Source organism: Pholis gunnellus (assembly GCF_910591455.1).
Source record: "Pholis gunnellus genome assembly, chromosome: 12".
NCBI classification, from domain to species: Eukaryota; Metazoa; Chordata; class Actinopteri; order Perciformes; family Pholidae; genus Pholis; species Pholis gunnellus.
In genome coordinates, this window is record NC_136539.1 from 17,829,940 (window position 1) to 17,851,157 (window position 21,218).

General features: G+C 40.5%; 1 protein-coding gene across 1 annotated transcript in view; it reads left to right on the top strand.

Annotated features, from left to right (window-relative positions):
* The window catches only part of thsd7ba (thrombospondin, type I, domain containing 7Ba), a gene marked incomplete at both ends in the record, with an annotated part of 112,231 nt that overhangs the window by 77,326 nt on the left and 13,687 nt on the right, over positions 1 to 21,218 (top strand). Inside the window, 4 exons of the mRNA XM_079170856.1 lie at positions 1,495 to 1,761; positions 2,458 to 2,636; positions 15,264 to 15,397; positions 16,595 to 16,751. Of these exons, the coding sequence (XP_079026982.1) occupies positions 1,495 to 1,761; positions 2,458 to 2,636; positions 15,264 to 15,397; positions 16,595 to 16,751 (737 nt within the window). The remainder of the gene's footprint in view (positions 1 to 1,494; positions 1,762 to 2,457; positions 2,637 to 15,263; positions 15,398 to 16,594; positions 16,752 to 21,218) is intronic.

Here is a 21,218-nt window from a genome sequence, read left to right on the forward strand (position 1 = left end):
TCCTGAACTGAACATTACTAACTAATGATATAACTGGATATCTGTGCAGCTCTGCATCGTCTGCTGTTTCTCCACCGTCGTCAACCCCTTGAATCAGAAGCTCTCTGTGCACCGTTTATCATTACTATTGAATAGCAACCACTGTGTGCTGCTGAGAAGTCATGAATGTAAAAGAAAGGGAGGGAATAAATGTGCATCCCAAGACAAAAGGCAAAAAAGGAAAGAGCTTTTCTTTCTTGTGTCTCCTCCTCAGTGGGAGAACACTCAGCTGCAGCAGTTTTTTACTCTTTTGGGTCTTCATGGTAACACACAATGGCTGTACTGTACGTGCCAAGCCTAAATGTGCTGCATTTGCATACAAATGACATACTAAAGGTTAGAAATATAGATTTGTTTTCTAGTTGAATAACACAATAATCTTGTTTGTATTTTGTATTCTACTTGCACAGAATGTGTTGTTTCTTGTAGCAAAACAATTACTCAGGTCTAACCTTTAGAGAGTTTAGCTGCAGTGACGTAATAAAGACATTAAGTGTGCACCATTCCCTTAAGGGGCTTCAAAATAAAGAGAAAAATTAAAGTTTAATATGCTTTCAAATTATTATTCCTGGGGGTCATTTAGAGTGTTATCTGAATATGCATTACAGGCAGAAGGGCTTCCTTGCCACTGGTCATATAGTAGAGCACTTTTTGACAGATTAGCTATTAATTTGTTATGATAATTTCCTCTAAATAAAATAATATCAGGGAAGATGAATGAATGCAATGCAATGAATCCAACCTCCATACAGTGCTGTGGCTGCAATGTGTGTTATGTAACCAGAAGTTTAGAAAGAGCTGTGTATTTGATTATGCCTGTGATGGAACCAGCTGGGGAAAGTGGTAACGACAATTATGTTCAACTGTGTCGCTGTTGCTACTGAAAATGTCATATTTGCCATTCATAATATCTAGAAAGACAAGACCTTTTTTTTTACTGTTCTGTTTGACAACCTGTATTTTTAAGTAACAGATTTGTCTTTGATACGTTTTGATAAAAAAAACAACCCTATAAGAATGGGTCAGCTTACCTCGCTCATCATTCATTTTTGTGTGCAGTATAGGTAAAGCTCATCAAGCTTTGCTCATTCTGCAGTGGGCTACGATCCACTGATATTAACAAAGTGAATGATGGACTGCTGGTGCTTGTATATGGCGGCTGACACTGACATCACAATGATACAAATAAACAATGTATGCTGAGTTTATAGTTTACTGACTGGCATTGTAGTATTTTTAATGATCATAGATAAATGAACAAAATAAGTTGTATTTATTTTTTGGCACTCTATCAACTAATATTTAATTGAAACAATGAATATATTTATGCATTCTGTAGCTCATACTTTATTCCGACACGGGAACAAGTTAGCCCATTCGTGCTCTATTCATTCAGCGTTCATCACCCATCCAGGGCACAGAAGTTCTCCATTGTTTTGTCCATCTTCTCCTCAGGGCGCAGTAAAAAGAAGGAGCATTGCCTGCATAAGGAGCTGTACCCGCTGGAGGATACAGAGATGTGTCCCTGTGATGAGTTCTTGTCCCAGCCCTACGGGAACTGGTCTGCATGCATCCTCCATGATCTTTCAGCTCCGGGGTCGCTGCAGGTCTGGATGAGCCACCGGGAGGTGAAAGAGTGTGGCCAAGGTCTGCGCTACAGAGCAGTGGCCTGCATTGACCAGCAGGGACACCTGGTCAACCCCACCCGCTGTACAGACTCAGGTAGGAATCACAGAAACATATTGCAGGTACTAAGGAAATGACTAGTTTAACAGATTGGCCCTTAAAAACATGTAGCATGAAAATTAGAGTAAATCTGAATTTAGTTTCACATCATTCAGTCTGACATTGTGTTCATGTAAGCCGGTTTCTTGTTGGGAGGATGGGGTTATTTTCTTTTCTTTAGCTCCAATCAATCCAACCAATCAGTGGTGTGTGACGTCCAAATTCTTAATCACCCCTACATACATAGTTAAATAATAAGCACATAATCAGTACTTGCCAGTATAGGCTTGACATTAATATTCAGAATAATCAGAAATGATTATATAGGTGAAACCCTAATTATGTCATGTAATGCCATGTGGTAGCTGGTTATTTGAAATGTTTAGTTTCTATATCTTTGTACTATGTCTATGCATGTTTCAGCGTAAAACACAGCTAAGAGACAGCACAAAAACAAACAAAAAGTATACAGTGTGAAAACCATTAAACAGTTTTACCATGCCAAGTTAGCACAGAAGGAGACACTCATTAGTCCGATAATTACATCTTAGTGTCAAAGTAAGCAAGTCCAAGGTCTGGCGGAGTGTAAGCCAGTGGCACGTCTGTCGGACATTATTATTGTGATCCTTGCTGCAGCCGCTGAGCAAGTCTGAATGAGGCCTCTCCCTCCCGTCTGCCAATGTTGAATTTCAGGCTACATGGTGGAGGTTTGCCACATCCCTTGCCCCCTAGACTGTAAGCTCAGTGACTGGTCAGCCTGGTCAGTCTGCAGTGCATCCTGTGGCAGTGGGTTGAAGATCAGGTCCAAGTGGCTCAGGGAGAAATCTTTCAATGGAGGACGCCCGTGCCCCAAGCTGGATTTGAAAAATCAGGTAAGGTGTGCACCAGTCCCTGTATATCCATAGCAGCCTGTACAGTACAATAGGTAGATACATTGTGGAGGGTAACTCTTATTGTGACAGCATGCTGATGTCTATGTTAGCAGTCTGTCTTTAAAGAGGGAATTCTTAACGGGCATTTGGAGCAATTGTTTGGATGTATTGGTGTCCAACTCGTACTCATGTACAGTTCATGGACATTAGAAAAATGTATTATAGTTTCCATATGGAGACACAGCAAACAAGGTTCACCTCATCATCCATCTACATTGTTCTCAAGCCGCTTCGTCCCAGTCTTGATTGTTTCCAGGGGCACATTTAATGAATGCAGATGAGGGCATTCTACACTCTGAATCCACTCATTTTCACCACCATAGTACATGTAATAAGGAGGCCGTGCTAAATGTAGACAAATTATTTTGCATAATTCTAATAGTTTCCACCGTGCCCCAAGTTTTACACAGACATACAGCATTCTCTTACTGGGATCATGACAAGCTGTAGTTTTGCATGTGTTATACATGTTGTCCTCCAGCCCCGTGTTGTGTTGCTGCCCAATGCTGTCGCGTAAATACACAGTGGAGTCGTTTCATTCTCCTCACATTTCAATGATAAGGTTTATCACCCATCTGCCAGTGGGACTCCTGGGTGACCTGTTCATTTTCTAGTGTCTTCAGTCAGACCAAATCATTTTCCTTACAAGACATGCCCTTTCCTTGACATTAAAACAGGGCGGTGTCAAGTAACAAAAAGACAGGGGGGCAGAGACTGAGAAGTGGACAGATGGGAGCTATTGATATTCCATAGTCAGGTTTCATCCGTACGTAGCTGTGAATGTTCCGCGACAGCACACCTCTCATGGGGTCATGGTTTAAAGAGGAGAAGTGTTTTATGAATGCCGCCTGTATGCTTGAATGGGCTTGAAAGGACACTTATGTTTGTAGAGGTCAGTGTGGAGATGAGGCACGGCTGTGCGGAAAATATCCCACTGTGTTGTAGTGGGGATTTGTGTACAGATGGTTAAGTGCCCACTAACAAGGTCTATATGGCCCCCGTAGTAATGCCCCGCAATAACCCTCGCCATTGAAATTGGAGCTATCTGTTGTCAAAGCCCTCGCGGATTTATCCTGAGGGTGGACAAGGCCTCATTGTTAACATTATCAAATTGGCCATTTAAAGTGAAGTACATCTGTCCGAGGTGTGGGTGGAACAATACTACAGCATAACCTCTACTCTAGTTCTACAGGCATTGTTGTTGTGTTTAACAAGGAAAGTCCTGGATGGTCACAAGCGACTTCTTGACAGGGTCTTAAAACAAAACCTGCTTTCTCCTTTAGCCAGCGCACGTCACTGCTCAGACCTCATATATTTAGCCTGTCGTACTTCATTTAGTCTCTCTCAGGATGCAGCGTCATAAAGACTATTCACATTCCTAATGGACCTCCTCCTCTCTCACAGACACTTGCTCTTTCGTCGCCCACTGTGAACTACTCTCTCACCAAAGTTTGGCCTCGCTACCACCAGCAGATGTTTCCAATCGAGCCACGGCCAGAGGTGACTGGCTTGACAGAGATTACATTTACAGTGCACCACAACTCATCCTCTCATCACATGGTTGAGTGAGCAAGTAAGATAGGGAGAGAGATAGAGAGGGAGACAGAGAGAAAGAGAAAGTGCCACCATGAAAATAACGAGCAAAAATGGCCACGATGCAGAACAGACTGTGTAGGAGTTGGGCCGTAAAGTAAACTTTAAACACGTTGTTAATGAGGTAAGATTTTCTGCATTGGTAAAAGACGATCAAAAACAAGTGTTATCGAGATGAATAATTCATGAATCACCTCACTGAGAGCCTGTCATTGTGGATGTCTTGGGCTCCCTCACCCAGTGTACCAGTGGAAGAGAATAATTAAAGAACTGTCTTTCAATGGAGCGTTTTCCATAAGCCCCATATCCTTTTCAGTACAGCAATTGTTTCATAACCGATTTGCAACTGTAATCAGCACAGCAGGCCTGTCAAGTTTGATTTCCCGCAAACGCTGAAGTGATGTGCATGGGGAGGTAATAAGGACCGTCCTGTTCTTTATTAGATGAGGTGAAGTTTACACTCCACAAGCCATTACAAGACTTGTCTCTTGTAACATTAAAAGAAAAACGTGCTGAAAATGCGTTAAAAAAACATCATGATCTGTCTTTCTCTGACAATTATGTGAGCTAAGCAGACCCACAGCGTTCCAGAAAAACAGCTGCATGTTCTGAAAGTAGAAGTGAAGAAGAAGGGTTTTAAGGCCAGTTTGACAAAACATGTCTGTTACGCCTGTTGAGAAATACTTGTACTTGTAACACCTCTATTTTAATATAGTCACTAGGGCATCTTTATTTCCTATCTCCATGGTCTACTCCCTGGTGAGCAGTGACATGTTTAGAATGTCACTTCATTTCACAAGTTCTAAGTGATTATCAGTGAGCGAGGGTGTGCAGGATGTTTAGTTTCTTCAATGATAACGCATGGTGTGCACAAAAACTTTATCCATACCCTGAGAATTAAATTTATACAAAAATAACAGCAAATATCCAAATGCTGATAGAGTAATGGATCTTGACAGATTGACTTTTACAGTGCAGCTATTTGTAGCCCTTATTTAAATACAGGATGCCCCGTGAGAGTGCTACAGAGAGAGCTCACAGATGTCAAGGCGTAGCAAGGCAAATCAAATCTATAATTACAGGAGACATTGAAACTAGTATTTGCCACCAAATGCTGAGATATCAAGTGATATATGCACTATTTCCAAATAATGTAACAGAACTGTCTTGACTGTCAGACATTGTGCCAGTCAGATTGCTATTTTTCATTCTATTAGCGCCTGGCCTCCACTCTATCCAGACTGGCCCTGTCCTTTTGAGAAACACCCTTCCTGCCCACCTCCGAGGCTCCTCTACCATATGTTGTGTGTGGTGGGAGGTTTGTGTGTGTGTGTGTGTGTGTGTGTGTGAGTGACAGAGCGATCTATAAGGTTACAAGACAGGTGCCGTTGTTTGTGTGTGGGTGATGAGCTGACATTGGACACAGATGAAATGCGTCTCACCATTCTCTCTTTCTTGTTTTGTTTTTCAGTTAATTATCATATTATGTAACGTATACAGCAGGAGGACAAACGTTTCTATAGTGTTAAATATGTTAGATTATTTTACTGTCATTAATATTGCTTTGATGGTTAATTTTTGGACTTTTGCAGCTGTCGTGTTTTTTTCTCCTTAAAAACAGATACTAGGGGTTGTGTGGGAGCATTTCTCCGTTTTACAGTTTCTGTATATTTCTGTTCTTAGGATAACACTCATTTACATAGAACCACATCCTCCTATAGAATAAAGTACAGTCAATATGTTGTCCATTTGTGCTTTTGATCTACTTGTTGCAACTGCAGGTCAGAGGGGTTGAGGTTGGTTGAATGAGACTTTTGCTTTGTGAATACTGTTACTGTAGACAGGGATAATGTGTTTTGATTTGAGAATGAAGACTCTTATAAGCTTTGCGGCTATTTGTGCAAACTATCACATATTGAACGTGGGTTCAAGTCATGTGTAAATGCTGCATAAAACACAGTCCTGCATCCTCAGGTTGAACTTGGGTGTTGGGTATTGGCACGAATGAAATTGCTAGAGATGCAGCACATTTTGTAATGTTTATTAGAACGTAAGATAAGTTAATCTTTTATTAGTCCCGCAGCGGGGACATTTACAGGATTACAGCAGCAAACAGTAGAGTGCAAACAAGAGACATAGTAAAAAAACATAACTGTAATATCTGACAAAAAAACACCATTCCTTTCATGGAAAGCCTGTAAGCTTCAGGCAGACGATTCAAGTGAAGCTTATACCTAACCAGTGTGTCATTATCTACAATATATGCATTGCACCTTTAGGTGTTCTGTTGAAGCTGTCTTGCTCTCCTAATTATTTCTGCCTTCACCTCGCTGCTGATGCTTTGAATAGATTTTAATCAGCATGCCTGCATGCCGACATTCTGATCATGCCACTTCTGAACAGAGTTATGATGGACATAATCATTTTTGTGCGCTCCACATTCACTGCTGCTGACAGTATTCTGCGACTCTGAGCAATGACTGATTGGATATTAGCGGTAGCCCACAAACTCACACTTCAAAGCAGAAGTCTGCCTGTGCTGTTGGAGGCTTGGGATCATTGTAACTCTCACAAATTGTTTTACGCACCGTATGTATCACCATTGTCAGCGTTGAGTTACAAAGCTCGCTGCTTTACTTCACCAAATTGAGACATTGGTGCTTGCTTGGATGTCTTGGCTCAGTTCAGCTGGGTGTTGGTGTACTTGGCAAATGTCAGTACAAGCAATAAGGCTGCTGATGCTGCTGGCTGTTTATCTCAGAGCACTTTGAGTTTTGCTGTGGTGCCTGTCAAGGTGAACAGGTCAGAAAACCGATACAGTTCGTTATAGGCATTCATTTGTTGAGGCGTTTTTATTGCTTACCCACAGATCTGCTTGTGTGCGATGTCATGGTGCATTTCGTCAAGCAGGCACCACGGCCTGTCAAGCCACGCTGTTATTATAGTGCTGCTATTTACCAACGCTGAGTCTTTTGGTTATTTCGTCTTCGGAAATATTTTGAGATGATTCATGCTAATAGTCAAACAGCATTATCTTGGTCTGGCTTGGTAAACTGAGGTTACTAGTCGAGGGTAATATTTGTAAATTGACTTTAAATCTTTTAAACATATTATTAAATTGACAAATTCAGATTGTATCCACACGCTGCTGTCTGTTGTTCATATATCATGAATCAGACCCAAACAGCTGAGCTCTTGTTAAACTTGGATTAACTGCTGGACTATGATCAATGAACTCATAGCCATCTGCTGTTTATCAATGCTGCTTTTCAAAGAGGAGATGTTGTATGCGCTAAGCCACGACTCTTGAGCTTCTTTTTATTATGATCAGATGTTATTCGATGCAAAGCTGATGTGTCTTAGCATTATGGTGCTTATTAGGTGGGATCTACTCACTTCCGTTCAATAGTGCGTATCCCTCGGTCGTACATTGTTAGGGAATGGTCACTCAGTTCCCAGTCAGAGCTTATAACGAGTCTGGAAATACTCTCCCTGCCTATCTCTGGCCCCTGCATAGTGAGCTCACCTGTATCTGCTGTTTTCATACCAGCCATGTATTGTTCTGTCTCCTTTCCACATCTGGAAGGTTACACATGCAAAAGCATCCAAACAACTCAGTATTAGCTGTGTTTACTGTATCCGGGATGCACGAGAATAGAGGGAGACTAATTTAGGATTTTGTGAAGCATAACCCTTTGGTGGACCTGCCTCCAGCTCAATGTTAAAACCAAGGAGCTGTTGGTGGACTTTGGCAGGGTGACATACTGCCTGACCACAGTTAAAATACAGAGGAGCACTGGCCTAACCGTTGGAAAATGTAGGGTTCTGTGTCTTGCTCAAGTACATTTTGTCATGAGGACTAGACTGGTCTAGTCTCGTGAGACTAACTAATGAGTGAGTTCGGCTCTGTCCTGCAGTGCTCTTTAGTTCCCCTAAAGTATGTGGATTTGACTATCTATGCGCAGAACCGTAAGAGCTGTTGGCAGCTCCTTCGGTGCCGGGATGCTCCACATACAGTATGAGACACCTCCTCCCTGCTGTTCTGAGGCTCTGCAACCACTGCTACCCTCAGTGGACCACAATAACACCTGCATTATCACACAACCGTAACATCCAGGTGCTTTTAACTGTATTTAACTTCTTGCTATGTCTAGACATCTGAAATTGGTCTCTGCCTCACCACCATTATCATTATCTACTGTTAGTGCACACAGGACAGCTGCTATTCAGCAATATGCTGCTTTGCTTATTGAGTTATTCAAGTGCAATGTTGAGGTTTTCCAATAAATAAGAACAACTCTGTTGATTAACTTTGTCCCTTTCATTTTTAACAAAAAATTATGTTCTTGGGTTTTGATTGACCTGATCATCTGTTCTCTTCACCACTGTAGACGATTCATCAAAGTTTTGCAGTTAATTCACAAAGAATGAATTACTTGTATCAACTGGTTTCGTAAATAAAATATGAATCACAGGAGCGTGGGTGAAATTGAAGTGTAGAGGCAGCATCAGGAGTGACCATTTTTCATGGACTATAGCGTGTAACAAAATTGACTTTTGTTTTATTTTCATGATTTTTTACTGCAAGACAGAAGTTGGCTGTTTTCTCACTGAAGATAAGTGGGTTCCCAGAGAGACATTTGGTGTCATCATCTGGGAACCATTACCATCTATGGCAGATTTCATAACAATCACATCTTCCATCCATCTGCATGCTGTCCATCTGTCAGTAGCCAACAACTGCCAATGGAAAGTCTAAAGAATGGATAAATCCCAAATATCAGAACAAGAAAAAAGAGAACACATGTTCTTGTTTTTACCCGAGAGCACACAGGTGCCGAACTCATCTCTCTCCTTCATTAGGACAAAAGACTTTTGGAGCCAACTGCTGATGGAGCTACCTAAGGCCAATGAGGTGTAATTAACGTAGAGCAGTGCTTGGGCATGTGTTGTTCTCCCCCTGTAGGCCCAGGGCAAAAAGTGAGGTGTCTCCTTGCATTACAAACCATGCATATTGTTAAGGCAGCCTGAAGCTCTGCCACCCAGAAAGGTGACATTTTGAAGCCTCTCTATCTTCTGTAAAGCCTCCAGCTACCCACATGGTCCACAGCATTTAATTCAGATACAAAGGTTAATCACAGCTTCTATCTGCTAGTAAAATTGTAGTTAGTGGCTGGGCGAATATTAAATACATGCTCATCATTTGATACCTGGGAATGATTTTTTTTAAAGACACAATTACAGTGAACTTTGTAATCTAAAAGCTCTAGTTTCTACTCACATTACATTAATCAATCAATGAAATATACTTTATCTGTATTTATCAAGATTTGACCATATAGTAATTGTGGTTAACACTATAACATCCAGAGATGCATTTCTCTTTACATTTCATTTTGTTACTCAATGATTTTTTAAAAACATGTTTCTTGAGCTAAACACACTAAAATAAAAATACAATCCTAATAAAACAAGATTTCAAGAGTTGAATTAACAGTTATCAGGAAGAAACGTAAGAAAAAGGGGCCCAGATGGGGCTCCCAGTGTTTTCTGTGCTTTTTTCTTGAAGTACAAATTGCTCATATTCGAACTGAGAGGATGAGGGTTAGGGGAGCTCATTTCCAAATGTTTGTCTAAGTATGTGACAAAGATCTTTGACCACAGCTATTATGAAAGGTGGACGCAGGGTTAAGTGCTTGCAAAATGTCTTTGCTAATGCACTACTGTCTTGCCGAGCTGTGTAAATGACTAATGGAAATGTTTTTTGGAGCTAGAATTTGAGCTTGAAGGCCAAATTATTTGCGTAATTATGGAAAGTCACGGCATTGCCCTGCGTTGTGCCAAGAACGATGTCAGACATAAATCTTGTAAAACCTTGTAAAGTTTATTGACGTCCTCTGTGGTAAGAGACCTAATTGGAAGACAGTGGGAGACAGAGAGAGTGTGATATACAAACCACCTCAGTGGTCAAAGATCCAAATTCATTTTAGAGCAGTTAAGGTCGTGTATCGGTAGTCAATGTATGGGTGTTAGGTTATAGGCTACTCATAACATGGAAAAACGAGAAAGCTGCACTTAGCAGAGTGCAGATCTCTGCCAAGTGTGTCTACAACGACCACTGCTATCATATTTGATGGAATGAATACAAACCATAATTGCCCCTCGTCTAGACTACAAGCGTTGCAGATGCACTTCTCACTCAAACGTCTCTCGCTACAGACGCGCTCTCATTTTAATCTACAGTATGCAGCCGCCCGCACCAGCTCAGCGAAGCTGCAGTCCACTGTGCCACACTTCATGTTGAATGTCTAACACTTGCTCTGAACAGAAAATGTCAGTCCCGCTCTGTGATTAGTCTCCTAACCTGTTATTTCTAGCTGTATTAGCCCTCTTAGCTGTTTGGTGTGCTAGCCAAACACACTGCAGGACTCTGCTGCCCGCCACCTGCAGGGACAGCTAACTATATCTCTCCTCCTACTGAGATAACGATAACAGGATTTGTGATTTGCTAAGAGATGGTTAAGTTATACATACATGCATATACACACACACACACACACACACACACACACACACACACACACACACACACACACACACACACACACACACACACACACACACACACACACACACACACACACAGTTAGACAGACAGACAGACAGGCCTCTACCGGCCAGTTAAGAACAACCAAGTCCTTGAGCTTACTGTCATCATTAAGCGGTACAAATACATAACCTGGCAGAGATCGTTACAGCTGATCTAACATTGCAGGTTCACTGTGTCTGTTATACAATTGAGACAAAGTGCTAAAACACATTTTAATACATTCCTACTGTGAAATTGTTATGGCTTCCTTCTTAAAGCTCATTAAACCATATTTCTATCGCCAATAAATGCAAGAAAAAACGTTTATGCTAGAGTTACATTCAGCAGGCTACTCATGGTTTGTTGCCCAGGGGTAGTCCAAAAGATGAAGCGGATACATTTAATGGAAGTGCAACATGTGTGTGTGTGTGTGTTAAACTACTCTACAATGTATTTCGGCTTTTGGTGCCACGGTATGTACAGTATGTTGGTAATTTGAAAGGCCAACACACATTTTTCTGCAACATTTTGTCGGTCTTGTGGTTGTATTTAATCTTTTCTCATCTTAATTATTTACAGAGGCTTAGATTAATTTACAGCATCAACAAGTAGTTGTCTAAGTAGGCGTTCATCCATATGGTTACATTATATGTTGGCATATTTTCAACTTTTCGTACATGAGATTATTGGAGAGGTCGTCCTCATATGTGAATAGATCCCACTAGTTTGAGCGATTATTTTCTAACTCATCTCCGTGGGCCTGCTGACACTTCTAGTGCAGTCTCTTTGAAGCTGTGATGACTCGATGACAATAAGAGACATTTAGTGGTGCAGCTGCGGTGGCAAATCGTAGTGACTTAGTGTCTGCTAACACTGTTAACTGGAGACTTTCAGCCAGATGCTGGAATGGTTGTTCGTAGTTACTTATGGTTGATAATGGTTGGTAAATAATCGACACAGATGGCTATGCATATAACATTTCTCTAAAGTCAATTTGAGGGCTTTAACAAGGAGACCTACATGTTCTGTTCTTGTTCTCAACAGCTGCTGTCACAACAAGCAACCACGACACATTCGACTGAGACTCACCTGTTTAAACAAACCATTGTAGGCTACGTGTTCTGTTTGTGAAACCGACCGAATGATAATTACTTTGTGGTCGCAGGTTGCCCTCTTTGGAGCAACTAATGTATGTATTTCACAATTACCACAGTTAGTTGATTGAGTTCATTTATTCTGTGAACCCCTTGACGGTGTCTCAGCCCACTCATGATAGCTAAGCTGTTACGTTGAAGTCTGCCACTACTGTTAGAGCAGCTGAGAACTACACAGATTCTTCCCTAACTCCTGAATATCGTCAAAAGTAACGTTAGAGAGTAAGTAAAGGTAAAAGTAGAAAATTGCAGACAATTGCATACAATCTCAGCTTGTTTATTTCTGCCATTTCCTCAGATTTTTGTATGGAAGAGAGTGCTCCTCTTTGAGGCTTTCTGTCCAATTTTCTTTGTGTTTGCAATAATAATGTGCCATTCCTGCAGGAGGGCTTGTTGGCGCTTTGCGTGTCCTGTTGTATAACGGGACGTATGCACACGCACCATCGTGTTGGCACTTACAGTGTGTATGTGTGTGTCTATGTGCATGTGGCGTTCATCACGTTTTTGCAGGTGTGTGTGTCTTTTTTTTTTTTTTTGGATGCAAGGCATAGCCATTATCTCATACATCAATTGAGAGAGGTTGACAATAAAGCAATTCCAGCTTTACATCTAATGCACTTGGTAAAGATAAGGTTAACCTAGTCATGGGTTTGTCCCATTTAGATGTGCAGTCATGGAGGAATGAATGAAGATGGATAAAGTGACTCTTGCTATGACCGTTTGTCACTGCATGAAGCACACAGTATTTGGCTCAAATGTGACTCTAACGCAAATGTTAGTACTGTCTTGGTTCAGGGGATTTTATTCGAATGTCCTTTCAACCATGAAAAAAGTAAACAGGACAGATTGAATCAGTTTCTTGTCAGCAACATAACAGTTACTTTTGGGAAACCTTGTTTGGATACAGAGCACACAGTCTTTGAGCATATGCTCATTCGCGCCGACTACCCTCTCACCATCTCCAGACAAATTAGTTTATCAGAGTTGCCTTCAGCTGCAGAACTGGTCATTGCACAGCTGTTGCAACCAACTGCAGCACTTTAAAAACTCTCAACACTATGAATCATACATTTTGGCAAAATATCCAGGGCCACTAGATTCACTGCAGATGATGGAGTATTTAATCATCCTTTACCCTCATTAATGAAACACAGAGCAGAATGAAGTATTTAAAAAGAAAAAATCTAATTTAAGCAAAACTATACATTTCTGTCACTGCAGGCAAAATCTAAACTAATGATCATATCATTGTTCTTCTCTCCTCTGCCCAACTTCTGGCTTGTCATGCACTGCTAATATGGACATCCACGCAGGCTCAGGTCAGTGCCGTTCATTCTGTACACATACTCTGCTATAGCTAATGAAGACGAAATGCATGCCAGATCTGTCCAAGTCGCATATACTCCTGTGACCCTTTTGGTCGTTTGGTTGAGAGAAAGAACAGTAGTCTGATTGGAGAGTTTTACATGAATGGAAATCAGTTATGTAAAGTGCATTTGGATAATATTCCATCTGCTTTTTAACTGTGGGACATTTTTCTAAAGAAGAACTTCATTAAATTATATTATATTGTTTGATTAGTCGATAAGGCTTTTGAGAGTATGCTTGTCCAAAAAAATGTATTCAATTTCAGAAGTGTTTCAGAAAAGAATACAAAAGAGCAGAAAACAGAGATTGCCCATATATCGTTTAACCAATGAGGGAATCCGGTCTGAACCAGCTGATTCTAACTGATTGTCGATTCTGCTTTCCTCTGCAATGAGAGCTCTTCGTAGATGTGTGTGCAGATGTACTTGGGATCAAATCTTCTGCTCCATCTGTTTATTCTAGTGCACCAGCTTTAACCTGCCAGCACATGATTAAATATCTATCTGACATCTTATGTGTTGTGGCATCATAACATTTGGTTTTTGCTAAAGTCAAATGATTTATCACTGAACAAATGGCGTCAGTGCACAATAAATAGTGTATATACTGTGGAAAATGACTGGAAAGTCTTTTTTTCTGCCTATGAAAATTAGCGTTGAAGCTGAAATTGTGTTTCTACAGTAGTAATGGAGAAAGTGGGAGCAGAGCAGTTGCCAGTTTACCCAACAGGGGCATCTGCAGGGACAGATGGGAGATGATGAGGGTGTGTAATAGGCATCTGTGTGGCCCGTAGGGGAGGGAATACTCAACACCCACTACCTTTCTATAGTCTGAACACACACACACACACCTACACACATATACACTTACAGACACCTATTACAGCTTGTCATAGCTTTTTCCACAAATTGTCCTCCAGAGGACACCTTTTACTGTGGCAGACTGTTACATAGATTGAGAGTAAACATGTGTTTACAGGAACATTGCGCTCGCCGTTCCCTTGGTTTTACGGACATGCCAGAGTCACTCAAATGCTCAACATCCAACCAATTTCATCCTCAGCTGAAGGGCCTATTGCCATGATCATTGTCGTTTTAATCACCACATGCTGTCCTCTCCATATCATGCATAGAGTTTAGTATGAATGATAATAATACTACGTCATTCTTGTCCTTTTCTGCAGTGGTAAGATGCCATCAGTTAGTTCAGATCCCCGCTGTGGGGAAAGGGGCGCTTTCTTTAGTTGAAGTTTTCTTTTTTCACTTCTGATACTCACAATCTATTCCTATGCTCACACTCTGAATGTGGAAAATATAAGCGACACCATCCTGATATCAAACTCCAGCATCATTGGCAACACCTAACAGATTTGTGTCTTAATTGGGAGTGGTACGCACTTCAAAATGTCCCAGGGAAGCAATATACATATCCATAATTGCACAAGTGCTTGATGTTAAATATGAAAGCAAAAAGAAGAGAATACTAGCATATATTGTATTCTTAAACTGCTTCCTTACATGTATAGCTCCTAGATTAATACAAAAAATTATACCTTGTTAGGTATATTTTTTTTTCTTGTTAGATTTACCAAATGAAATCCCATAAGGAATACTGCTTTTCACCTACAGCTACCTCATTAGTGTACTATGACAAGTGAAAGTGACCCTGATATATTCTACCTTCCCTACAAGTGTATGCACCAACTATATACATGCATATGCTTGCTTGAGTGTGTGTGTGTGTTCAGAATGTGTGTGTGTGAGCTGATTTGTATGCGTGTCCATGCTTTCTTTCTATAATCCCTTGCGTGTGTCCCTTTCCTTGTGTGTCTGTGTGTCTGTCTGTTCACACACGCACACACAGGTATATGAGGCTGCGCCATGCTACAGTGAATGCGGCCAATATGAGTGGAGGATCGAGCCCTGGTCCATTTGTACCATCAACACTGTGGACGACCTGCCAGCCTGCGGGGAGGGAGTCCAAAGCCGCAAGATCAGGTCAGTGAGCCTGGCACCGCAACACACGTTAACTGGCAACGTTCCTTTAGCTGGCAGTCGCACTGGTCCTGACACTTGCAATGCCAGGGGAAAACAGACAGTCAAAACTAACTACTGCTTCCTGATGAGTTGTTAGTTGTTGTTTTGTTGCATTGTCCTTTTGTGCCACTTAAAATAGCAACAGAGGAGAGCAGTGAAGTGTTGACCTATTATGCAGGCAGCATGTTCAGGTGTCGGTATTGGATTATGCACCATAGGAAATGAGAAATGACAAATTGGGCATTTGTTTTATTTATCTTAACTGGTCTCACACTTAAGCCTCTACGTGTGAGTCACAGCCACAGATCTAAAACTGGTAAATCTCAACCACCAAAAGAGCAGAAATCAAAATAACTATTAATTAAATCAAAGTTGTTTTTTTCTGTTTCTGGAAATTTGCATTTTAACACTTAACAGTTCACTGTGAAAGTCTGATGAGAACATTTTTGAGAAGAACTATTCTAAAAATATATTACGTAGATATGATTTGTGAAGATTTCACTACTCCTCACACATGTTCCCTCAGCGCTCAGACAATTTCTCTCTTAAATCTTGGTAATAATGAAGCAGTTAAACATCTATATTAGGACTTTGCATGAGAGTTGTCTAACATTATTAACAATCTTAACATAGTTAAGTTAGGGTTAACCACAACTAAGGTTTAGAAGCATGGCCTTCATATTTAAAGAGAAAGCGAGAGAAAGAGAGGTTTTGACTTCAAACAAAAACTTAGGTCTCCAGTATCGAAGTCACAACCATTCAGCCTGACATCCTCCTGCACTGCTGCAAGACAATAGCGTTGTGCTACTTCCACCATTACCGTTGAATGCAAACACAGTCATTCACATAAGTGCAATGTGATGCTCACCAAAAAACACAGGTCATTTGAAGTCATTAGAACAAGCAATCAATGCTGTAATGTATAGTTTAAACAGTAAATAGACCTTTTGAACCGACGTTTCAGTCGTACACAGCTAAATGTTTGGGAGTGTTTTGAGACCCTGTTGAAATGAACAAGTAGCAAAATCTCACCTGAGAGCAAAAGGAGTGAAATCTATTTTAAGTCAGAGACTTAGAAATGAGTTTTGAAACTCAAAAAGGACCCAGTTAGGAGTGCCCCAGAGACTAGTTATACAGCTGTATCTACTGCTTCGCTAGGTGCATGAAGCAGGGAACAACGAGTGGGGAGAACAGCACGTTGGACGACAGTCTGTGTGACGAGGAGGAAACGCCACCCAGAGCCCAAGTCTGCTTTCTGGCCTGCTCTGAGGACTGCGTCATGGCACCCTGGGGACCCTGGAGCAACTGCCCTCTGGTAAGTGGCAATAATCTAGTGACTGTTTATTGTCATTGAAAACATGTCCATAACCATCAGCATATAAGCGCACATTTGGGTAAAATGTCCAGATAAGCCGTTAGCATTGAGCAGTATCGAATAGAAGCTGTTCAGTTTTTTGAAGAACAAAATTTGATTAACATTTTTTACATTTGTGTGTATTTACAATACTGTTAGAACTACATACTATTAAATACACATGTGGTACACATATTCACATTCTATGTTAGTATTAGAGTGGATTACGAAGTGACATATTAATGAATCAATTATTATCTCAGTTTATTGACGGAAAACTTATTTGATTGTTTTAATGGTTTTAGTGGAAAACTTCCTCTTTCAAATCATGTTTATAACATATTTGTTTTTTGGCTGCTGGTCAAATGTCAGTTTGGACTCTAATTAACTCACATTTGTAATGCTTTTTGAATCTTCTTAGACTTAGACCACACTTCCTAGACTCTATTATTTAGAAAATTGATAGCTCTGTCAATTAAAATGGTCAACAGCAGCAGCACTATTAAAATACTATAAAATGCCAATAAATGCATGATGTTTCATTAGACTCCTTGTAAATATGAAGTTTAAAAACGTCCCATTCTAACTACACATCAGGGAAGTGTTTGTAATTATTAGTAATAACAGTTCAAACAATAAAGAGCTCTTGTGTGCATCCACCCCGCTGCTTTATAACCTTGTGTGGTTTGAAATCACATTTTGCACTACAATATTAGATACTGCAAATGTTAACAATTCTACTAATGTTCCTCCATGTTCCCTATGCCCTCAGTCCTAAACTACGTAACATAGGTTCCCCCGTGTTTCCAGCCACAGGCTGCTGGTCTTCTGGCCATGTAGCCGTGTTATGTGTTTCCTGTCAAACATGACAGTTCAGTGGGCTGGAACATTGGAGTCAGAGAAAGAACAAGTTGGGAAAAAAAGAGATGGAGAGATTACTTATTGAGACTGAGATTTCTCCACAGACATTTTGTCTCAATCTGTCTTTCAATCTGCGAGTTTAGGCAGCGCTCTTAACATCAGTGAAAAGCAGCCATCTAATGTCTTTGTTGATCAATTAACTTGAAAGGCAATCAAACTGTAACAGCCATATGAGCTGTTAGGGGCGTTTTGTTTCCACATTTAAAACCATGAAACATGAAACACATGTAGCACAATAGAGTGTGTTTGAGATGGTGATATTTGTATTTGTATCTGTTTGTTCATTCATCCAAAACCTTTGAAGTAGGCGGGGCTTATTCACAAGGATTGAGTGTGGTTTAGACTCAAATGGTATAGTTGCGACAATATCTTTGGATTCCAGGAAGCAGACAAACTTATGTCATAGAAAGATATGAAATATACACTTGAGATTATGTTACAATAAACGTAACCTTTTATGTACCCAGTAGAGCTCTAAACAATTACAAATGTCCCCCTGAAATTATTCTGTGTTATGGCCTGCACAAGTACAGCGAACTGTCAATTGCAAGGCATTCCCACAATAATAAAAGTCTCCGTACATTTATACATAAATGTTTTGCCCATAAATTTAAACTGACACTGCTAAAAGTACATTTCAATTACCACTGTAATTAAGAAAGTGAAAGGTTTTGAAAAGTTCTCGTGTTATTCAACTTTGTTTTGAAACCTTGCATTTGCAAAACTCCACAAACAAATCTTTTAATAAAGTACAGTATGCATCCACCATATTTACATACAAAAGGCCCTGCCACTGAGTCATTCTTGATACTGATCTATCTCCATTGTCCTCCCAAAACAACCACGTCTCACCCTCACCTGTTTGGACGTCTGCCTGACTGGGACAGTCTGAGACGCCGATGAGAGATGGAGATCCTGAATATACACATCTTAAATTCCTGATGTTCTGGAAGGAAAATCTTTCTTTGCAAATAGTGTTAGTGAAAACAGGGGTGCTTAGCGTAAAATATACTAGTCCGCCGTAATTTAAGATAGTTGTATAGCCTTGGGCCATTCCTGTACTCAGCTGGAATGAGGATGTAGTGTGTGTAGGATTGCGATGAGATCAGCGGTGTTGTGGGGATGCAGAGGTGGCACCGTGATGAAGGAAAGCATCTTGGTTAATAACACTGCGATGGTCCCCTACATTGTCTACAGGCATTCACAATTCCGCCCCCATAGCCTCGTTGGAGTTAGGGTTAAAGCCAACTGTGTCAATAAAAATACAATTAAAGAGGATTGTGTTTAGCTCCAAGACCCTCTGAAACGGTAACAAATCACATAGTATCAAGAATAAACCCAGAGCAGTCTTTATAGTGAAGCACAAACACTGCATTGCAGTTTTGTGTTTACATCATGCTCATAGGATACACTTTGCACTTCATCGACTCTCCGAGGTTCATTGAAAATCGGCTTTTGTAACATTATTCCCCGACCTGGCCGCCAAGAGTGAATGGTTGTGTTTTGTCACCATGTGTTTCATGGAGATGACTTTAGAAAACAGCCATCCTATTTGTGAACATGCATTTGAGTGGCTACAGGATTGCATCATGTATTTCCAACTGAAATGAAATGAACAGAAAACAAATGGCCTACTCTGACCTGTAATGCAGGAAACGATATTCAGCAATTATCAACACCACTACGTGTTTTGGAAAATATGTGGCAATGTTAGTAACTATATTCTTCAGTTAGAGGGCTAGATAATGCTAAAACACCAGTTTGTAAACAACAGTGAGCACAATTTAGGGACAATTTTAGCTGAATGTGAAATGGTCAAGACCAGAATCGGCACATTTTCAACACAGTTGCCATACTGTAGCTCCCTGCAGGGAAAAACAATGGAACTTTCCACCTCCAGGTTTGGTTTAGTTGTTCCAAGTGAAGGAGATTAGTTTATAAGTCGAGGGTTGGGCTCAGGGCAAACAAGCAGACTGGTGCGTCCACTGATCAGATGTGTCTGAAGAGCTACTAGATTGTTCAGGTTATTTGGGGTTTATGTATTGCCAATTTTGCAATTTCAGTTTTTCTTTCTACCAATCATACGCAAACTTCTTTTAACATTGGTCAGGATTGGCCAGTTATAGATATGAGCAAAACTAGTCCCCAAGCATGCATGCGTGTGTTAATATAGTGAAAATGAAAGGCAGTTCAATAGATGTGCATAATGTTACCGTACGATCATTAATAACCTGTTGTAACTCACCTTGCGGATTACAAATAAGCAGACATAATTTATTGATTTTGTGAAGTTAATAGGTTTTATTGGGCGACAATTGTTCAGAACCTGGTCCTAATCCGTCATTGAACGAAGGCAAAATTGAGCATGCAGATTGCAGGACCTTATGTACATGTAGCACACAAATGCATGAGCATGGATGGGTGTGACAGTTGGTGTGAAAAACATTAGAGGCACATGACTGCGGCTGATTCATGATCCTGACACAGAGGTCTCTCATTAGGAGGTGACAGTGATTGAGGTGCATGGTGCGATGCATCAGGAGCAGAGGGACAAATGCTGCTCCACGCAAAGACCTTCATCAGTAGAATCTGTCTTTTCCCCTCGGAGCTGACATGTCCTCTATACATAGCACATTTTCACAGATCCTTTGCTTCTCCGTTCACAGGTTTACATTCCCATGTAGTGACTTCAGTGACTTGCATGCTACCAGCGTCACTTGGTAAATGTGGCACTCGTACAGTTCTCATGGTTGATCTCTCAATTATTGTCACGCTCGTCTTCATCTGCCTTCAACTGCCCTGTATAAAATATTATACTACAGTAACTTCGGGTTTCTGCCCGGTTTACCTACTTTGCAGGATTATTTAGACTTTCAGCTTGAAAATACATAATTTATAGCACACTGAAGGCAGCAGTTACAGTGCATTCGTCATATAATGTTGAAATCCGATCAAACACGTGTCCTAGTTCTTTCCAAGGTCCCAGTTGCAGGGTATAAGAGGATCTTTATACAGATTTGTGTCATTGAATTTGCATAACCTTTAATGTAAAAACTAAGTATTGACATTTGGTTCAAGAAAAAAATAGAGAGAGAGTCAAACAGAAACCGCTGTACTGTGGCATAAGTAAATGTGAACTGCAACTTCAGAACAACATTTTAGGATACTTAGTCATAATTATTTTATGTTATCTCATAATTAGGAGATAATGAATCACAGTTAGATAATGTGTCATGGTAAGACAAAACAATGTTTGCTATGTGGGAAATTATTGATGAGTGAATAATTAAAAAACTAAAACTTACTTTGTTAATTATTCCAAGCCCATCATGACACATGACACACCAGGTTTAGTTGGCAATAGGGACAGAATCACATGTATTCAAATTGGATCTAGCAGAAATGTCTTGCTGTTTGGATTTTGGGTGGCTTGAAAAGAAAAGAAAAGGCTCAAAGTGTGGGTAGACTGGGTGGAAAGAAGAAGCAAAATGTATCATTTGCAACGGT